The 20,650-nt window shown below is 40.2% G+C and overlaps 1 protein-coding gene across 1 annotated transcript; it reads right to left on the bottom strand.

The window, feature by feature from the left end:
• Positions 1 to 10,708: 10,708 nt before the first annotated feature.
• Positions 10,709 to 11,698, bottom strand: LOC118674986 (phosphate carrier protein, mitochondrial-like). Its single transcript, XM_036347086.1, has one exon. It carries the CDS (start codon positions 11,696 to 11,698, stop codon positions 10,709 to 10,711), a length of 990 nt encoding a protein of 329 aa, XP_036202979.1.
• Positions 11,699 to 20,650: the final 8,952 nt, after the last annotated feature.

Here is a 20,650-nt window from a genome sequence, read left to right on the forward strand (position 1 = left end):
GATACATGAGTTGTTGAGAATAATTCCCATCTCTGTTCCCTTCTCTGTTCTTAGGCCAAATAAGTTTCTCCATTGAAAAACATCCCCCTCCTTTGCTGGTTTAGGCCTCTATGCCTCTGTACTTATATTCTCTCTGCCTCAAGAGCTGTTGTCTCCTTATACGCCACACATCTGGAGAACACCTATGCATCCTTCAAAACCTAGCTCAGATGTAAACCCTCCAAAAAGTCTTTCCTCACTACAAGCATGATGGCGTTAACGATCCCATCTTTGTGTCACCTTTATTCCTTGTGCACAGGCCCGTCGGACATCAGTGTCAGTGCAGTTTGTTTGCACATCTGTCTGCCCTGGTAGAGAGCGAACTCCTCAATGGTGGGGACTATTTTCACCTTTGAGTTCTTGGCCCAGGGCAATGCCTGACACATACGGAGCAGGATGCTGAATGAATGTATGAATGAGTAGATGACTGAAGACAGTAGTCTCTGCACTCTCGTCTGGCTATTTGTGATGCCCAATAGCAGTAAGCTATACTCGACATTCTCTCTTAGATGAGGTACTTTGTTCTGAAGAATACCTTCCATTTACTAGTAAGCTTTGTTTCGGTAAAAATAATTTGGCAAGTTTGAAACACCCAAAACAAGCAAAGAATGCTTGGGGTTGGGGGGCGGGCAGGAAAGAAAAGCAGAGAGGAGAAGCATGATGGGGCCATTGGCCAACAGGTGCTGTTTTTTCCTGAGTGTGATCAGGTGAAGTCAGGACCGGGACAAAGCTTTACTTCCCCTCCTCCCACTAACTCACAAAAGGAGCCAATAGGAAAAAAACACTATGAAAACGATAAGGCACACCATAAAAGGCATATTACTCATTCTTCCCTGATGGTAAAACACGGCCTTGTGAATTAAATACTAGCTTCCCGTGCTCACCCAAAGAAAAGGATGATTTTAATATCAAATGTATTCCTTTCACTTACTAAGACATACATTAATTAGGGAGAAAACATTTTCCAAAATATAAACTTCAATCTGTTAATAAGCACAAATCTTCACAGAATAGTAGGAAGGATATGGAGGCTAGCAGCTTAACCTTAGCAGGAAGCCATCTGTGACTTTCAAATAGGCATTTCTACTAACTGGAGGTGGCACACTGTTGTGAAATGCTAAATTACATACCACTCAACATTATTATGGCTTCAAAAAGTAGTTAAAGGCTTCAATAAGCACACTTTTATCACAAGAACACACAATCTAAAGCCAAAATAGTTCAGTTCAATGTGCCAAAAATATGCTCACCCCATACATTGTTAGGAAAAGAAATCTAAAATTTGCTGCTAATTCATTTGACGGCAGCCAACAACTCCTATCTTCCTTGGCAAGAGGGCCATTTTTCTATGCTGTATTTTGCACACAGAAATCTGCATAGAATGATTTGCATACCAAAAACACATTTGTAAAAGAAACTGTTTGCACAGAAGTCAGGGAGAGATGGGGTTGCCACTGTTGGCTTCTATACACTCATCCCCAGGCTGCTTGCTTTTCATTTCCTGTGTGCTGCATTTCCCACAAAGCGTTATGTACTTTATGATGCATTAAAAATTAAAGCAAATATATCTTGTATATATCCAAGAACAAACGTAACAACAATATCAACACAGGCCAAATCTTTCCATGTTAACAACCTTCAACTTTTTACTAAGGGGCTGGTAATGTGTTATAATGTATTAAGCTTTGATTTTATATTATGCGTTTACATAAATTATTGCTAATTCTCATAATAAGTCTTCAAGGTAGGTGCTGTGGTTCCCCATTTTACACATGGTGTGAGGTCACTTGCAGCGGGGAAGCCTGGTTTGGAAGTCAGGTCTAATTGCTCAGCCCTTTCCTGCATGACTCTCCCCGCCCCCCACCCCCAACACCCACACACACACACACACACACACACACCACCACCACCACTGCCTCTCTTCCCCCAGTTTGCCAAATACATTGTTTCATATCCAAGGGCCAGTCTACCAGCCTGGGGGTGGTAGGAAGTCATGCTGGAAGAGGTGTACCACTTGGTTTCCTGGCATTTTTTTTTTCCTGACCAGAGCCTGGAAGCAGCCAGCCTCAGTGAAGGGACCCAATAAACTAGCTCAGGGACAGACATGGGGTGAATGGGCAATGGCCTGTGATTCAGAGGGTGTCAGGGGGGAGAGACGGATTGGTCGCTGCACAAAGAAGGTACATGGTAGTTGAGATGCAACGGAACCCTCCCGCCCGGTGCCCATGCGCTAGCACCGATTCAGTGCCAGCCCAGCTGTATTCTTGGAAACACAGAATGGTGTTGTGTGTGCTTAATTATAATGCTACTTACAGAGAATTTATCAGCAGCAAATCAGATGCTTGATGCACTTGTTAAGAAAAAACAATGGTAGTGGCTCTTTGAAATTTGTTCATGAATCCTGGGTGAGCCCTTTCGATTGTTCCAGTATATAGCATTTGAAAGAAATCAGCCATTTCTAGAAAGTCAATGGGAGAAAAGTACAGAATGAAAAGACTGAGGATGACTGCAAAACATTTGCTTTCTTTTAAGATGTTTGCCTGTGGGGGAGTAGGGGGCGGCGAGGGGTGAGGGAGGTTTCCACCTAGTTCTCTTTTTCAGGGCAAAATAGCAAAATTTATGTCTAATCATATCTCATTATCCATGTATCACCATTGTCCAGAGATTCCTGGCTTTGATACTTTATTATGTATTAGTCTCTGTCAGAAAGCAGTTTTTCCGACACTTTTAGTAACAAATCCCTTTCGATAGGATCTATAGCAGGCCTGCCTCATAGCAAGTTCCAGGCTAAAGCAAGTAACGCGACAGCAAACTGCTTTGGAGACAGACAGATCTGGTTTGAAACCCGGTTTCAGCACTACACTTTTTTTTTAATATATTTTTTATTGATTAAGATATTACATATGTGTCCTTGTCCCCACGTTACCCTCTACCCCCCCCCTCCCGCTCATGCCCTCACCCCCCCATTGTCCGTGTCCATTGGTTAGGCCTATATCTGACCTTCTATTCTGAATGATAGCTTTGCTGGATAAAGTAATCTTGGTTGCAGGTTCTTGCTATTCATCACTTTGAATATTTCTTGCCACTCTCTTCTGGCCTGCATGGTTTCTGTTGAGAAATCAGCTGACAGTCGTATGGGTATTCCCTTGTAGGTAACTGACTGTCTTTCTCTTGCTGCTTTTAAGATTCTCTCTTTGTCTTTTGCTCTTGGCATTTTAATTATGATGTGTCTTGGTGTGGTCCTCTTTGGATTCCTTTTGTTTGGGGTTCTCTGCGCTTCCTGGACTTGTAAGTCTATTTCTTTCACCAGGTAGGGGAAGTTTTCTGTCATTATTTCTTCAAATAGGTTTTCAATATCTTGCCCTCTCTCTTCTTCTGGTACCCCTATAATTCTGATGTTGGTACGCTTGAAGTTGTCCCAGAGGCTCCTTACACTATCTTCATATTTTTGGAATCTCTTTTCTTTTTTCTTTTTCGGTTGGGTATTTTTTGTTTCTTTGTATTTCAAATCTTTGACTTGATTCTTGGGATCCTCTTGTCTGCTGTTGGATCTCTGTAAATTATTCTTTATTTCAGTCAGTGTATGCTTAATTTCTAGTTGGTCCTTTTTCATGTCCTCCAGGGTCTCACCATACTTATTGAGGGACTCACTAAATTTATCTTGAAAAACCTTATAAACGTGGCCTTGAACTCTATATCCAGTCATTTGCTTTCCTCCATTTCTGCCATTTGTGACCTGTTTCTTTGTCTCCGCATTTTGGCTGCTTCCCTGTGTTGATAGAGTGGCTTTGTGTGCTAGGTGTCCTGTAGGGCCCAGTGTCTCAGCCTCCCCAGTTACCTGAGGTGGACACTCTTGGTGCACCCCCTGTGGGCTTTGTGCACAGTCTTGTTGTAGTTATGCCTTGGTTGTTGTAGTATCACAGGGAGGAATTGACCTCCAGGCCAATTGGCAGTGAGAATCAGCTGTGTCTGCAGTGGGAGAACTTCTGTTCAGCACTACACTTTTATCTTAATCTCTCTGGCCCTCAGTTTCCTCACCTGTAAAAGGAAAAGAATATAAGGGCAGACCCTGACTGCCTACCCAACAACCATTTCCTTTTTCTTCCTTGCTAACAACAACAACAAAAACAAATCTGATTTTGTTCAGGTCCTGATGTGCCTAATCCCAGCAAAAGCTTTACATTGATCTTAATCCTCCATAGCTGTTGTCAGTGATTGGTTTACAGGACCTACAGAATGTATTCAACCTAATTCTGGCCAATGAGGCTGAAGGGGAAATCCTCCAGAAGCGTCTGAGAAAGATTTTTCTCTCTGATAAGGCACATAAAGAGAAAGCCCATCTTCTTTTGCAGTCCCCTCCCCCGATCCCTATCTGGACACTGTTGTTGAGACGTGATGTTGGGTGTTACGGCAGTCATCCCTTGAACATGAGAGGAATCAATACTGACACATTGAAGATAGCAGAGTAGCCTGGCCGCTGTGGATCATGGTTCTGTTCCCAGTCACAGCACAAGCCTGGGTTGTGGGCTCAATCCCCAGTGTGGGGCATGCAGGAGGCAGTGGATCAATGATTCTCTCTCATTGTTGATATTTCTATCTCTCCCTCTCCCTCTCCCTTCCTCCCGGAAATCAATAAAAATATATTTAATTAAAAAAAAAAAAGATGGCAGAGAAGAAGGACTGAAAGAGCCAGGTTCTGGGCTACAACACTGATCTATTAACAACCTTCATTCACCTACCTCCAGATTTTTTGTTAACCGTAAATGTCTTTGTGGTTTAACCTGATGTGTTTTGGGTTTCTTGCAGAAAAAAAAAAATCCCAACTTATACAAATACCAACCTTATAAGATGGTTGTCAATAAATGATACAGTGTATGTAAAATGCTCAGCACAATACCTGGCATAGTAAATGGTTGTTAGAAATATTAGTAACATTTATCAAACATAAGTAATGATCTAAAAGATCAAAGTTTCAAAACACAACATATAAGATGAATGGCACTGATTTAACATGACTAAAAAGCTTTATATTCTTGGTAAGGATGGGGGAGACACTGAGGTATAAGACAGTGATTACAGCAACAAACCCTCCTATCTGGGAGTAAGATGTACTAGTAACTGCAGCCAGAACACAAACGCTATTGGGAGATGAAAGGACTGTGGTTCTTTGCCAGGTTTCCATCCACCCTCTTACAGACAGACCATCACCCTGTCAGCAACTCCAATTCATGTCTGAAGACTAACAATTACGTGTATGTGAATTACCAGCCTTGCAAAGGGGCAGAGTTCTTTCAACCCTCAGAATATCTTTCTAGAATAGTAAAATTTACTAGTATTTTCTAAACACATGGTTTATTTCTTAAAGGCAGAAAAGATAGATATACTGATATATATATTAAAATATACTAATTTAGGAATATCTTTTTCTTAGATATAGCCTATCATTTTGGAGCAGTGTGGTAAACTCACAGGACTACATATAGTTTACAGATGAAACCACCAATTTTTTAAACAACCTACTACCTCACAAAGTAGGAATACAGTAAGATAACATGGGAAAGAACCTAGCTAATAGAGGTATATTATACAGCAGATACTCAATAAATAATTGTAAAGTAAACCAGATTTTTTTTTCTTCACTTTGTTTTAGCAAAGATGCATATGACAAGATTTCCAACTAACACTGAAGATTAAACATGCACATACATCCATTTCCACTAGGGTCAATGTACACCCATTCAAAAGCCCTACACCTTCTATGGCTATGGTAGTATACAGCAAGCATTGATTTTCATAACTGATGGCCATGTGGCTTTATAAATCCCTGAATTATTAATCATATTCAGCATATTATAAAAGACAAGTAATCAAACTTTTAGACAAAAATTCATCAAGAACTGAAAACAAAAGGGGCTTCTGGTTACCTTGCAGTTAATGAAATAAGGCCACCAACACCTGAACATTTTGGTTAACTCAGATTTTACTTGTATGCTATATACACCACACACCTCCTTTTCTCAAAATCTATCTGTCCCCTTTTCTTTACAATAAAGGGTAAATTTGTTAGTAGCTCAACTCCTCACATTGTGAAACGATTCTCCCAAATTTAGAGACCTCTGCATCTCTAAAGACTAAGATAGCTTTCATTTGTTAGAGGCAATTTCCAGACTTTACAACTTGGTAGATTTTTTTCTTCTTCATTTGTATGAAATTTAACATGACAATGTCAGAGCCAGAATTTACTTTTGCAGGGGTAAACTTAAACTAAATGAATGACAAAGCCGGGAGTGACCCTCTTCCTGTTTTATATTTCATTTCATATCACCCTCTCTGCAGCTGAAGGGCTCCAAACAAAGGAAACTTCTCTAAGTTCCATGAAACCATCAGGATTTCTCTCTCTTTAAATATATATATATTTTATTGATTTCAGAGAAGAAGAAAGAGGGAGAGAGAGTTAGAAACATCAATGATGGGAGAGAATCATTGATCAGCTGCCTCCTGCACACCCCACACTGGGGATTGAGCCGCAACCTGGGCATGTGCCCTGACTGGGAATCGAACTGTGACCTCCTGGTTCATAGGTTTACACTCAACCACTGGGCCACTTCAGGCCATCAGGCTTTCTCTTTCTTCAGGGCAGGTACACATACTGTGCCCACTGCCATGTATATTCTCTTGGCCAGTCTAACTTCTGCTTATCCTCTAGGTCTCATCTCAGCCATCACTTGGATGTACAATCTTAAACACCCTATACTGCTTTGCAGCACTTTGCAGAACTGTAATTTATTTTTCCTACTAGTCTGTAAGCTCCACAAGGGTAGAGTCATGTACAGTTGACTCCTGAACAACATGGGCCAATAAATCAATTCAGACATAGATTTTTTCCAATAAATACTGTAAGTACATTTTCTCTTCCTTATATTCTTTTTTTTCCTTATGATTTTCTTTTTTTTTTTTTAAATATATTTTATTGATTCTTTTTACAGAGAGGAAGGGAGAGGGATAGAGAGTTAGAAACATCGATGAGAGAGCAACATCGATCAGCTGCCTCCTGCACACCCCCTATTGGGGATGTGCCCGCAACCAAGGTACATGCCCTTGACTGGAATCGAACCTGGGACCTTTCAGTCCGCAGGCCGACGCTCTATCCACTGAGCCAAACCGGTCAGGGCCCTTATGATTTTCTTAATATTTTCTTCTCTCTAGCTTACTTTATTGTAAGAATATAGTATATAATACACATAACATACAAAATGTGTGTTAATTGACACGTTATCGGTAAGGCTTCTGGTCAACAGGTTATTAGTAGTTAAGTTTTGAGGGAGTCAAAAGTTAATACATGGACTTTTGACTGTGTGTGGGGTTGCCACTCCTAACTCCCATGTTGTTCAAAGATCAATGCTTGGCACATGGTAGCTGTTGATCTATAGTGTTATAGAAGGTATGAGCAGAATTATCAAATTGCCTCTAAAATTTTAGACACTCTTATCACTGAAGGTCTCAAAATATAGTAACCAATGTGGACACACTCATACACACAAACCTTAGTTATAATTACATTGTTAGTACCCTCCCTACTCAACCATCCATCCAAATAGTAGCATTCAGGAAAACAAGACCAAGCCTTGTAAATAACATTGAAATTTTCTTTCAAACAGTTCTTTGCTCATGACTTAAAAAAATAACTGACCTATAAGACCACATAAAACAAGCATACTATAAATGAATGGCTGCCTATCAAAATGTGATCATCTGACTTCTGTGATTACTCTTGCTTTTGAAAGGCTCAAAAGAAATGCTTTCTAAAGACACACTTGTACAGCAAGAAAAAATACTCATAATATTAATACCTTGATTGTTTTCTAGCTTTATCAGTGTGGTAATAACATGTAAATATGGCATTTATTTTTAAAGATTTTACCTACTCTTTATTCACTTCTCAAAGGACAGACCAGTGGATGAGATTACAGTATCCTATCATAAAATTAATGTCATATACTTGAAGAAGCTACTTTAATCACCACCTGGAGGAATAGATAACTAACCTAAGCCAGCTTTTTTAGCTGTAGGAACTAAAGATTAGAGGAAAAAAATGGAACACCTGATAGTTAAGCCTCTTGTTAAAACTGCAGTACCACAAATTTTTTAAAAAATTAAAAAGCACTGTTTTTATGATCATCAGTTTCTTCAAGTTAGGATTGAGGCACTGGCCTGGTGTGGAAAATAATTTAAACATTAAATTAAATGCACTTAAGTATTTTGCAGTTTGATTACTTCTAAGCAATTATGCCATAGGTTTTTCACAATTGTGACATATAGTACAATTTTCCATTAGTGAAAGGATAGGAAAGTTCATAGTATATACAAATAGACAATTTTAAAAAATAATTTGGAGGTACTATAAAGAACAATTTATGAAAAGGGTAGTCATTGGTTGTGTTGAAAGGCTGGACTAGAGCAATGGAAGAAAAATGTGAACCCTGATTCAGACTGTATCACTTAGCTATATGACTATGAGCAAGTATAGCCTCTGAGTATATAAAATGGACTACTGCAAGGATTCAGAAATTAAATATAAAATGTCTGACAATACCAGATGTATACTATGGCTTTTCTAATAGAGATGCATGATTTCACAGAGTAATTATTATAAACAAGGTAAAATAGAAATTTTAGTTGTCCCAAATGATAACTAGAAAAAAAAGTCCCTAATAATTCTGAACTCACATTTTCTTTAATTAAATTACCTTTTATTCTTCATTATTAGCTATCCTGGTTCCTATCAGACAAACATTTGTAAACTACCACCATCAAAAAATGGTGACTAGAAATCTGGGGACTGAATATGAAAACTGTTGACACAAATTAAGTAAACCCCTTTTCTTGACCATGTCCATGACAGCCAGAATCATGGTCAACAGTTTTTCCTTAGATTATACTTCTCTAAACATACATAGAAATTATATGTATTGCCAACAGAACAATCATGAAATACCACAGACCAGAACAAGTGATCTCTTACTACTTTGAAACTCCATAGATTTTTGTAGTAATCCCCTAAATTATATTACTGTTGACCAAAGAAATGTCCTACATTTTATAAGACAACACTAGATGGAAATATATTTGTTTTAAAGTCTTGCAAACATGAACCTACACAATTTAGTTCCTTGAAATGTTTATCATTCTTCTTCACTGAGAACTATTATTTACAACAACCTGGACACTAACTACCTAAAGAAAGCTAAAGTGTCTTAACAATTGATAATGACCCTTCCTTTGCTCCCTCCCCAATAATAAGTAAACATAGAAGCACTAAATATAAATTTAATTCCATTCTCATTCACAAGTTCTGACATTTTTCCTCTAAGTTCTTTATTATCCAACCATGACATACTTATTTAAATCTAGACACTTTTAAACTTCTGTTAACCATTAAACAACTTATCAAATAGTTAAAACACTAACATATTCTAAGTTTGTAGTCTTTAACACAAATTGTTAAGGCAATCAAGTAACATTTTGGTAAATTATATAAAACAGAGTGATGTTTATTTCTTATTCACATTTTACAAACATCTCTAATTCACAGAATTTCACTAATTTTATTCCCCTAGAGATGTGAAGACTACAGAAAACTGAAAATGTGTCTTATGAATCTCAATCACTGTAAAGATCACTGCAATATCTACCAAATTAAATGAATGGAATTTGTTACATTAAAAGCGAGATTTTTTTTTTCTTCCAAAGTCACCAAAACCATTCTTTAAAATTCAACAAAAAATTGTTGGAATTTGTCGGGTTTTGTGTGTGTTAATGTTAGGGTGGTGTGATCTTCTTTGGATGTATGACTGTTGAAAGCTGAGTTATACAGAAGAAATAATAGAGAACAGAGGCTTTTCTCTACATACTTATTCCCAAAGCCTGCCCTTCATCTCATTTTGGTTTTCCACATTGATCCAATTGTAGCACTTCCTGGAGAGAGCTCTGTCCTAACTAGCAACATCAGGAAGAGAATTGGACAAAGCAAAATGAGAAAATGCTCATGTCATTTCATCTCCTGTCATGTCTCTTTGAAAACAATGAATACATTCTTGGGAGCACTAAGTCACAATTTAACCTGCAATAGCTTTTTACCTGTAATGGACATGAACAGGAAATATGGACTGAGTCCTTCATCTATTCAATAGGTGCCCGATTTCTATTGAGATGCATACCACGTAGCAGAATTTTAATTGTTTCCCTCTCCCGCATAGTTGTGATGACCTCACAACCTCATTAGTAGGCTACTCAGCAGTGATGCTTGGATAATCCCCACTGGATGGCGAATCAAAGCAGACACAATCTAAAGACACGAAATTACCTAACATTAATTCCCGTTAAGAGATTTCCCCCCTCTAACTGTTGAAAAAAACGATTGCGTTCGGTTAAAGCCACCAATGCCGACTCCCCAAAGATAATGGTTCAAACCCCCAAATCCCCCTGGATTGCCAAAAAAGAAATCAATAATTTAAAGAGAGCAAGTACTGCACGTGAAATCCCCTCTCCAAAAAAACCAAAAACCAACAGGTTAACATTTCACACACTGAGAGTGTCTGAGTGCCATCTCCCACTGGACCGCGGTGCGGGCCCAGGGCGGCGGCGGCCACCGCGCAGGACCCGTCCGCGCCTATTTCTGCTTCTTGGACTCGGGCGCCTGAGGGACCGGAGGGCGCGGCAGCTTGAGGTAGACCTTGACCGAGTCGTAGATGAACCACTGCAGCGCCGTCAGGGTGCCGATCATGATGATGCGGGCGAACAGGCCCTTCCACAGGCCGCCCGGCCCCAGTCTGCGGAGGACCCCCAAGGCCGTGCTGCCTTTCTCCTGGTTCAACACCGACACCACCGAGTCGGCCGGGTGCGACACGACGGCGCAGAAGACGCCGGCAATGTAGCCGGCCACGAAGGTCACGGCCAGCTGCTCGGCCTTGGTGCACTGGCTCTGCGGCTTGGGCACCACGTACTTGTAGAGGGCCTCCACGGTGCGCTCGAAGCAGGCGAACTTCATCATGGTGTAGGGGATCTGCCGCATCCAGAGCGGCGCCACGCCCTTGTAGAAGGCCCACAGGCCCTCCTCGCCGTACATGCGGGGCGCCGCGGCGCGCAGGGTGCGGGCGTAGCCCGGCTGCGTCTGCACGCGGACCTTCACCGCCTCCATGGGCGACAGGGCCACGTCGGCGAAGAACTCGGCGGTGGCCGAGGAGGCCAGGTACACGCCGGTGCGCCACTCGTAGGCCTTCTCCGGGCCCAGCAGCTCGGCGTAGCGGATCTTGAAGACCTCGTAGAGGCCGAACTTGAAGAAGCCCTGCATGGAGTAGCCGAGGAAGGTGGGGGCCCAGCCTCGGGCCAGGCCGCGCAGCCCGTCGTCCTGCAGCGTGGCAGTGAAGCCGCTCAGGATGCCCTTGTACTTGCCCGGGTCCACCTGCATGCGGCACTTGACCAGGTCCAGCGGCACGATGGCCGTGTGCGTCAGCCCGCAGCTCACCATCCCGCCCAGGCCGCACAGGAGCAGGTACCTCGGGGAGCCGTATTCATAGCTTTGTTCCACCGAGACCGCCGCCCGCTTGCTTCTGCGCCCACTTGTTACGTGCAGGGGTGGGATGCCGCCGCTGTCACACATGGCCCCTCTCCTCTCAGCACACAAGTCCCTGAGGCCTCTGGCCTGCCGCTGGAGCAGGTGCGCATGCGTAGTGAGCTTCCCCGCGAGCCGCCCGACCAACGGTCAGAGGGAGCGGGTGGCCCAGCCCTCGCCTAGAGGGTTCCGCCCACGCCCCAACCGCGCAGGCGCAGCCCCTACAGGCTGGGCTGGGGTGAAGCCCTAAGCCCACTCGCGAGAGTTTAAGTGAGAATCGCACTGCGCGCCTCCCTCACAGCCTCCGCGAAGGGGCTTCTGGTAACAGCGGAAGCCCGCCCCTCAGCCCTTCTCAGCCAATGGTCCGCGGACCCTAGGTCTTACCTTGGGCGCTTGTAAGGCTTTGTGTGCCCCGGTGGCAGCTCTGTGACTTAGTACTCTATGAAGATACTAAAAAAGTAAGCCAACAAGTACAAACATGAGTAAACACACGAATAGGCGAGTAAATAGATGAGCAGGTTGACGAGAGGGTGAAGAGTCTCCATGCACCGTCGCCTTCCTGAGAGGCCTTTCCGGAGTCGCACCCAACTGTGCCCACTTAAAGTAATGGTCGTCTCCATGGCAACAGAGTTTTCCACGGAGGAAATGGGCGGAGAGAACTAAGAATCTGGCGTTGGAGGCCCAGTCTTGAAGCTTCCAGCCTTACATAATATTCTTTTTTTGGCTGTTGGTTTGCTTTTTGCTTTTGTTTTTGTTTCCTTAGTGTTTAAAGTACTACATATGTCTCCTTTTCCCTCCATTGACCTCTCTCCGGCCACTCCCACCCCCCAGCACATGCCCTCACCCCGACTGTGTCCGTTGGTTATGCTTATATACGTGCATACAAGTCCTTTGGTTGATCTCTTACCCACCCACTCGCCCCTGCCTTCCCTCTGAGGTTTGATGGTCTCTTTGATGCTTCTCTGTCTCCGGATCTATTTCTGTTCATCAGTTTATGTTGTTCATTATAATCCACAAATGAGTGAGATCATGTGATATTTATCTTTCTCCGACTGGCTTATTTCGCTTAGCATAATGCTCTCCAGTTCCATCCTTGCTGTTGCGAATGGTAAAAGTTCCTTCTTTTTTACAGCAGTGTAGTATTCCATTGTGTAGATGTACCACAGTTTTTTAACCCACTCATCTGCTGATGGGCACTTAGGGTATTTCTAAATCTTAGCTATGGTAAATTTACATAATATTATTATCGGGCAGGTGGGGATGACATTTTCCTTCCTCTAACACTCACACTTTATTTCTATTTTCCCTCCAAGAGTTGCAGTGAGGGCTTAAGAAGCATGGAAGGAAACTGAGGGTGGGTGGGGGAGCTGGTTATTTTTATTCATTAGGTATTTTTCCATTGAGTACTGAATGCCTGCCATGATTTTCAATATTATGAAAATAAGTCAGAAATTCTCTCTTCCCCACAGGGAGCTTGCAGTCTCATTGGCCTGGAAAATGAGAAGTAAGTGACTCCACGTGTAAATCAGTAGCATACATTCATTCATTCACCCACTGTATACTGGTCCTATGCAGGGTTGGAGGTTTAGGAAAGAGCTAGATACATTCCTACTTACTTCTAAACAAGGAAATTTCAAAAATCAGTATTGTGTGATCAGTAATATAACAGAAGTTTGAATAACATTCTGGATAAACAACGAGGGGCAACTGATTCTGCCTGATGAGGTTAAAGAAAACTTCCCAGAGGAGATGACAACATAGCTGTCTTGAAGAATGCATAGAAATATGTCATGTAAATAAGTATAGAATGGTAATTCCAGCTAAGGGTAAACATGACTGCATGACCTGTTGAAGAGAGGTGAGTAATTCAACATGGTGGAAACTCGCAAGGGTTGAGTCTGGAAAAAAAGAATTGGGTCAGATTGGGAAAAGCCTTAATGCCTTGTTCAGGACTTTGGCTTATGTTTTTCAGAAGTGAGAACCATAGAGCATATTTTGGGAAACGCTGATCTGTATAAAAAATGGAGCTTAGAGAAAATAAGGAGGGCAGGGCTGGATGTAATAATAGCAGCTACCATTTACTTAGGTCTCTATTTCCTAAAGGTACAGCTTGGATGTTTTGCTAGCATGTAACACAGATCACTGGCTATTTTATGAAAACAGAGGTTAAATCAATTTAACTCATTTGTATGAGCTACTTGTTCTGTGCCATTCAAATACTGTGAAATAACATGTACAAGTTGAAGAAAACAATCTAGGAATTTTCAGGACCAAAATGTTTTGAACAGTTCTTAGTTCAATAACTTGACTGCAACATAGTCATAAGGTCTTTAAAACCGAATGTACCCTGGAAGAATATTTTGCCATTACAGAGTACACATCTACCACTATAAAGTTTATTTCCTTTGTACTTATTTAATACAGGGCAACATTTCTGTTTTTGAAATCATTATTTCACTTTTGCCATGTTCTTCTTACTAACTTACTAACAAGGCCACATATAGACTTTTATGTTCTCTTTATAGAAAAGAGTTAAAATGTATTCATTCATTCAACAGATTTTTATTAAGTTCCTATTATGTGCCAGGCATATTTTGAATTAATATAATAAAGCAGAACTAATAATATCCTACATTGTCCCCAAACAGAATTTTCATAAGCTCTAAGACAGACTCATAGAGTGCACAGATAAAACAATAGCCAATATTTCTTGAGTATCTACTCTTTGCCACGTGATTTAAATATCTCTAATCCACACAACAGCCATACAAAATACATATTCTTCCCATTTTATATATATGAAGTGGCAGGCACTGCTGTTGTCTACCCAAAAGCCAATTTCCTATTCCTCTTTGCTAACAGAACCTCTGCTTGTTCAAGTATCTGGCAGATTTTTCTAAATCTCTATATCATATTTGCTTACTTTCTTCTCATCACATTTTTATTTGCATGTAGGTATTTTATTAACAGACCATAAGTATTTAGGCCCATTAATGGTGTCTCCACTCCCATTACACAACTATCTATATGCAAGATGTCTTATTGCCCATGTTTTTGTGTATATCCTTCCACTTTCCTCTGCCAGTTCAAGTTGTCTTACAGAATCAGGGGCAAAGTATGTACACCAGAAAACTTTCCTTTATTAACCCACCTCTCTTGTATTTTTCTGATAATTACAGTACTTAAGTAGTGTGCTAGACATTCATTTGTAGTTTAGACTGATAAATTATCATTTTAAAAAATAGTATAGGTAATACTTCAGCTGAGTCTGTAAAAACATTGCTTGCTTTGTTTATGTATCATCTCATTGTTCAGTGTTCTGTCTAGTCTCAATGGGTATTGGCCAACTCATCAGTGAGAGTGAACTGGAGTAGTTACTTGAATTATTCTCTCAGCTTTAACATTTACAGTGAACTTAAGCAGGTGACTTCATCTGCCCATCATGAATCTCTATATCCATCTAAGAATTTGCAGAAATAGTTTTTGGCATGTTATTTTATTTTAAAATGCAAATGAAGGACATTAAAATGATTAAATATAAGATTATAGGAACTTAATGGGCAGGGAACTCAATATGTATTAACCAGTACTGTGAGTCAGTTACTATAATATAGTGGGAAAAGTCAGAGCTTTGGGCAGAAATAAATTCTGAGTTCACTTTTTTTTTCTAACTAAGTGACCTTAGACAAATTATTTAGCTCTTCCTAAGATTTGTTTATTTCATTTAAAAATCTGTAATTAGTGTTAATTATATCATTTTAGAGATGTTATAAGAAGAGATAATACCTAGAACAAAATACCTAGCCTGATTCTATAAATGTCAATTATGTTACCCCATTTTTCTGGCCATCCTTAATTCTCACAGAACTCCTGTTTCTGCAATGCTGATCTCTGCTGTTTCCCCTCCACTTGAATGGTTGATTTATTCAGTCAACTAAATTCCAGCTGACTTTGATGATTTAGAATAGGAACTGAAGAAATCATAACTGGAAGAAACGTAACCTCCTTTAACAATGTCCCAGATATGTCATGGCATAAAACAAGTAGGTCAGAGATTACTCACCTGTGGCACAGGGACGAATAGGACAGACAACTGGACCTTCCTTTCCCTCCCAAAATAACCCTTCTAGCCTGGTTCCTTATTCAGTTGAATTCTACCTTAGGTGATCAACTTAACAAGGTTTGCCTTGGACTCACCCAGTTGTGACCCTGAAAGTCCAGTGACTCTCAATCCCAGGCAAATCAGAGTGAATGGGAAATGCTGAGCTGTGTCAGAAATGGAGGTTAGAGAAAAAAAGGAGGAGAGGGCTAGAGTAATAATACTATTAGGAGTCGGAACTGTGCCCACACTTCAGTCACTGCCAGCATACCACAGTATAAGAATCGCTGGCTTTGGAGCTAGGTATACCTGGGTCCAAATCCTGGCATATTCCACACCTACCTATGACTCTTGTAAATATTATTTAACTTTCTTGAGCCTCAGTTTCTTTATCTATGAACGTCATCGTAGTCTTTCATGAATTTATAATGAAATGCACATTATTAATAAATTATAGCACAGTGCTTGCAATGGTGTAGGCTCTCAATGAATATTAGTTCTTTCCTTCCTGACTTCCTTATACTTATTAGTTTCTTTATCCCCTGGGAATACCATATTCCTTAAAATCCCTGAAACTTAAGGAAGGTGGGCATCGGGCAGTAGGGGGCATTGTTGCCACTATTCCTTTTTTTCTTCTGGCTTCTTTATGCCAGAGCAATAAAGTTTTAGTAAACCAATGATCAAAGATGGCTAAACTCTAAACCCACACTTGGTTTTAACTTATCTAAATGTGTCCCACATGCCTGGAATAATGTTTAGAGTGTATCAGGACCATTTTAAATCTTCTGCATTTAATTTATAACCCTTCTCACTCCAGGAGATTTATGATGTTCCAGGGGGTCAAATGTTTATTCTTAGAATTATTTAACCCCAATCAACTAATTATTCTGATGAATTGTATACTTTTTCTTTTTGTTTGACCAGACTGGAAACAATGACAGGCATTCAACTGGGATTTATTTGTAAAACTCTGACAGATTGGGAATTACGGAGTTCCTTAAACTGTCTCTGAAAATAAATATTCCTGGATAGTTAAAGGGGAAAGAGCAAAAATCTCCAAACTCATTAAACTAAGTCTAACCATGTCTAAAGAAAATGTTGTAGGAGGTAATGATACTACATGCTGAGAAATCTTCATGCTTTTTTTGTTTGTTTGTTTAAGGAATTATTTGTGCAAAGAAACATTAGTGCTCCTAGTGGTAATTGTTTACCTGGGGCGGGTTCTGGGGTAGAAGGGCATAAATAAAATAATTTTTATTAACTTTCCAGCATTCTTAAAATATTAAATGTCCAAAGGACTACATTTATCAAGCAGCATGTAAATAAATAACCCATGCCCTCTGGTTGGGATCTTAGAAGCATTTGATGATTTATGTATAGCAGAAGTGGTGTAACTTTAGTATATAATGACTTCCTTCTTTTTTTTCAACCTTATACAGCATTTTATTGGTAATTTACCTAATATAATAAATATGAAGATATTCCTATAAAAAGAACATCAATGCATTTGAAGCTTCAAAATGCAAACTGAGTTTTATTAGACTCTTCTAGCGAACATAATCTAGTAGTCAGATGAATATTTCCAATTCTAAAGCATGAGAGAGTAGAGCATTAGAAAGACCCTAAATTTCAGGATACATTCAAGTTAGTGAAACTAACCAACAGGAGAAGGGGACCTGTGAATGTGGTATATTTCCCATGGCAATGGTGTAACAGCGTGAATTTGAGCTGCTTTTGAAAACTTGGTCTCTGGAAGTGGAAGGAGGACTGAACAGACAGATCTTAAGTTCAGGGCTGTCCAATAGAAATACAATGCAAAGCATATATGTAATTTAAAATATTCTGGTAGCCACATTTAAAAAGTAAAAAAACACATTAAAAATATGTTACTTAATGCAGTACATCCAAAATATCGTTACTTCAGTATGCAATCTATATGAAATTATTAATGAGCTGCTTTACATTGTTTCTTTCATACTATATCTTTGAAATCTGGAATGTATTTTGTACTTTCAGCATGTCTTAATTTGAATTTACCTCAATCAAGTGGCCAATAGCTACATGGGGGTAACAGTTATAGTATTGGACAGTTTAGGATTTTATCTATGCTAGGAGAGCCTGACTCTCCCCAAAAAGGCTGTGCAGCTTAATCAAATCTTCTGGTTGGAGGTGGCCTTGGGTCAGAGATACATCTTTCTATTCATTTCCTATTTCCTTTCCCCTTCCTCCTCCTTGATACCATGTAATGACTGCTAACCATGTGCCGGATACTGGACACTGTGTTGAGCATTCTACATGCATTATCTCATCAATCCTGCAAGAATCAGAGATCTTACTTTATAGCTAAAGTAAATAAAATAACTAAATGATGGCAATATAGTGTAGGTTGAGAGTATAGACTTAGCCTGGCTGGTGTTGCTCAAGGGTTGAGCATTGACCTATAAACCAAGAGGTCACAGTCAGGGCACATGCTTGGGTTGCAGACTTGATCCCCAGTAGGGGGCCTGCAGGAGGCAGCCAATCAATGATTCTTTCCCATCATATATGTTTCTAGCTCTCTCACCCTCCCTCTCCCTTCCTCTCTGAAGTCAATAAAAAATAATATATTTTTTAAAAAGAATACAGCCTTAGAGGCTACTCATACATGTGTCTGCCATTTCCTGTATACCTTGGATAAGAAATTTCTTAACTTCTCTAAGCTTCAGTTTTACCATTTGTCAAATGGACACAATAAATGTACCTACCTTACAGATGTTGTTTTGTGGTTTAAGTGAGACCATGACTGCAAAACTGTAAGCATTCATGAAATATTAATATTATTTGAGGTAAGTGGGGGACACTGGACTTTGCAATACCTCGTACAAATATTTTTGCTACTGCTACTACTACTGAGACCCAAAGAAGTTAAGTGATTTATCCAAGGTAACACAGCTAATAAGTAGTGATCAGGCTCTCACCCAGTTTGCCTGTCTCTAGAGCAGTTTTTCTTGTTATCTGTTTATAGTAATAACATGGATTGAATTTTTACTGACTCTGTGACATAAAATAAAAAGGTCTCTTGAAATATAAATTCCTGATTTCTGCTTGCCATCTTCATAGAAGAATTCAAGGGGGAAATTCTGGGTTTTCTCACTCTCTTTTTAAAATAGGAATTTAGTGTTCTCTCTTTCTCTCTCTCTCTCTCTCTCTCTCTCTCTCTCTCTCTCTCTCTCTCAATAAATAGGAATTTAGTGTTCTAAGAAACTAGATAAGGAACATACATAGAAAAAGGGAGATTAAATTTAATTTTCTTTGCTCCTTTGATCTTTTTGACTCTAATCTCACTAGGGAAAAGTGCCCTACATGTTGTGTTAAATCAAATTTGCATTTCAACAAAGAGCAGAGATATTAAAGCTATTATTCCCTTCTAGTGATATATTTATATGGATGATTGCCTCATAACTTTTAAGACAAAAAATTATTGATATTTACAGAAATTTGATAGTACTATCAAAAGTACATGTACTGATACATATATTGTGACAGTTTCTGTGTGTAAAAATACTTTCCCCCATCAAATTAGCAAGTAAAAAACAAAAACAAACAAATGCCAGCGCAACTGGGTCTAATTCAGCTAACAGTGCCACTCTGAGCATGCCCTCTCTGCCCCCATGTTGTACTTTCTATCTGCTCCACGGAATTGTTTGTTCCTGTCTTTACCTATATACAGCTTCTTCAACTACTTCCTGTTTGATTTTTTCTCACTCCTTTCTCTTCCATCATTGCTGCTCTGTGTCTAGCCTCTTTATGATTCCTAGGAGATTCATCTGAACCAGTCAGCAGGGCTCCAGGGTTAGGAGGAACAACCCTGCCTAGCAACGGACTAGTTCAGGGCCATGACGAGCTTTGACTGTGTGCCCCATCTGGACCCCAAACCCCAAACCCCAACTTAACTCCATATTAATACTGTAATCCCTTCTGCAAGTCCTAGCTACTTATTGTTCCACTTTCTGAAAGAAAAACCAAGGGCAGGGGTTAGATGTCTGGATATGTGGATTCTAGTTTGGCCTGCCTCTTGCCATGTCATTTTCTCTCCTTAGTCTTAGATAGCAACTCCCATCATTTCCCCCAAGATTCCCTCCAACACCTGGCTATGCTTAACCACTACACCTCATCTCTCTCCAGTGTCCTGACCTCACTATTATAGCCACACTGCAGACCTTCCATGTTGTTCCCTCTGTCAGGAACACACCTTTCCTACTCCTGTACCTGGCTAATTCCTACTCATCCTTTAGACCTCAGCTTAGAAATCAGTCCTTCAAGGAAGTCTTCCTTGATTTCTTGATGTAGGTTAGGACCCTCATATGGGTTCCCATAGTATCCTGCCCCCTTCTTCACCCCTACCACTCCCCCTTGGTTTGGAATTGTTTATTGTATGGTTTGCCAGATAGAAAATATGCCTAAAGGTAAGGATCCCATCTTTTTATTTCCTTCTGTGCCCCTTATGTTTAGCACATAGTTGGTACTTAATAAATATTGGCTGTTGGTGGAGGAAAACAACTAAGCTGGGTGTCCTAGGAAGTTTCCCCAGGTTGCTACCACCTTCCCCCCCCTTTTGCCTCAACTGTGACAGGATATGTAATAAGACAAACATTTCTATTCATCACCAAACTTTTCTTGAGGAGAGCACTGTGTTTGTTTAAAAGAAATGTTGAGTTAGCAGATATATGGTTAAGAACATGGACTCTGAGGATCAATTTCCTGTTTTTGATTCATGGCTCTGCCATTTAATGGCTATAAAACTTTGGGCAAGTTACTTAACTTCCCTAGGCCTTAGTTTCTTCATGTATAAAATGAGGGTGAAGATAATAGCACTTACCTTAGAGAGTTGTTGTGAGAACTAGATGCATTCATACACATAA

The sequence above is a fragment of the Myotis myotis genome, unplaced genomic scaffold (assembly GCF_014108235.1).
Source record: "Myotis myotis isolate mMyoMyo1 unplaced genomic scaffold, mMyoMyo1.p scaffold_m19_p_2, whole genome shotgun sequence".
NCBI classification, from domain to species: domain Eukaryota; kingdom Metazoa; phylum Chordata; class Mammalia; order Chiroptera; family Vespertilionidae; genus Myotis; species Myotis myotis.

Coding starts and splice junctions, on each gene's coding strand:
- LOC118674986 (XM_036347086.1), bottom strand. CDS start 11,698: ATGTGTGACAGCGGCGGCATCCCACCCCTGCACGTAACAAGTGGGCGC.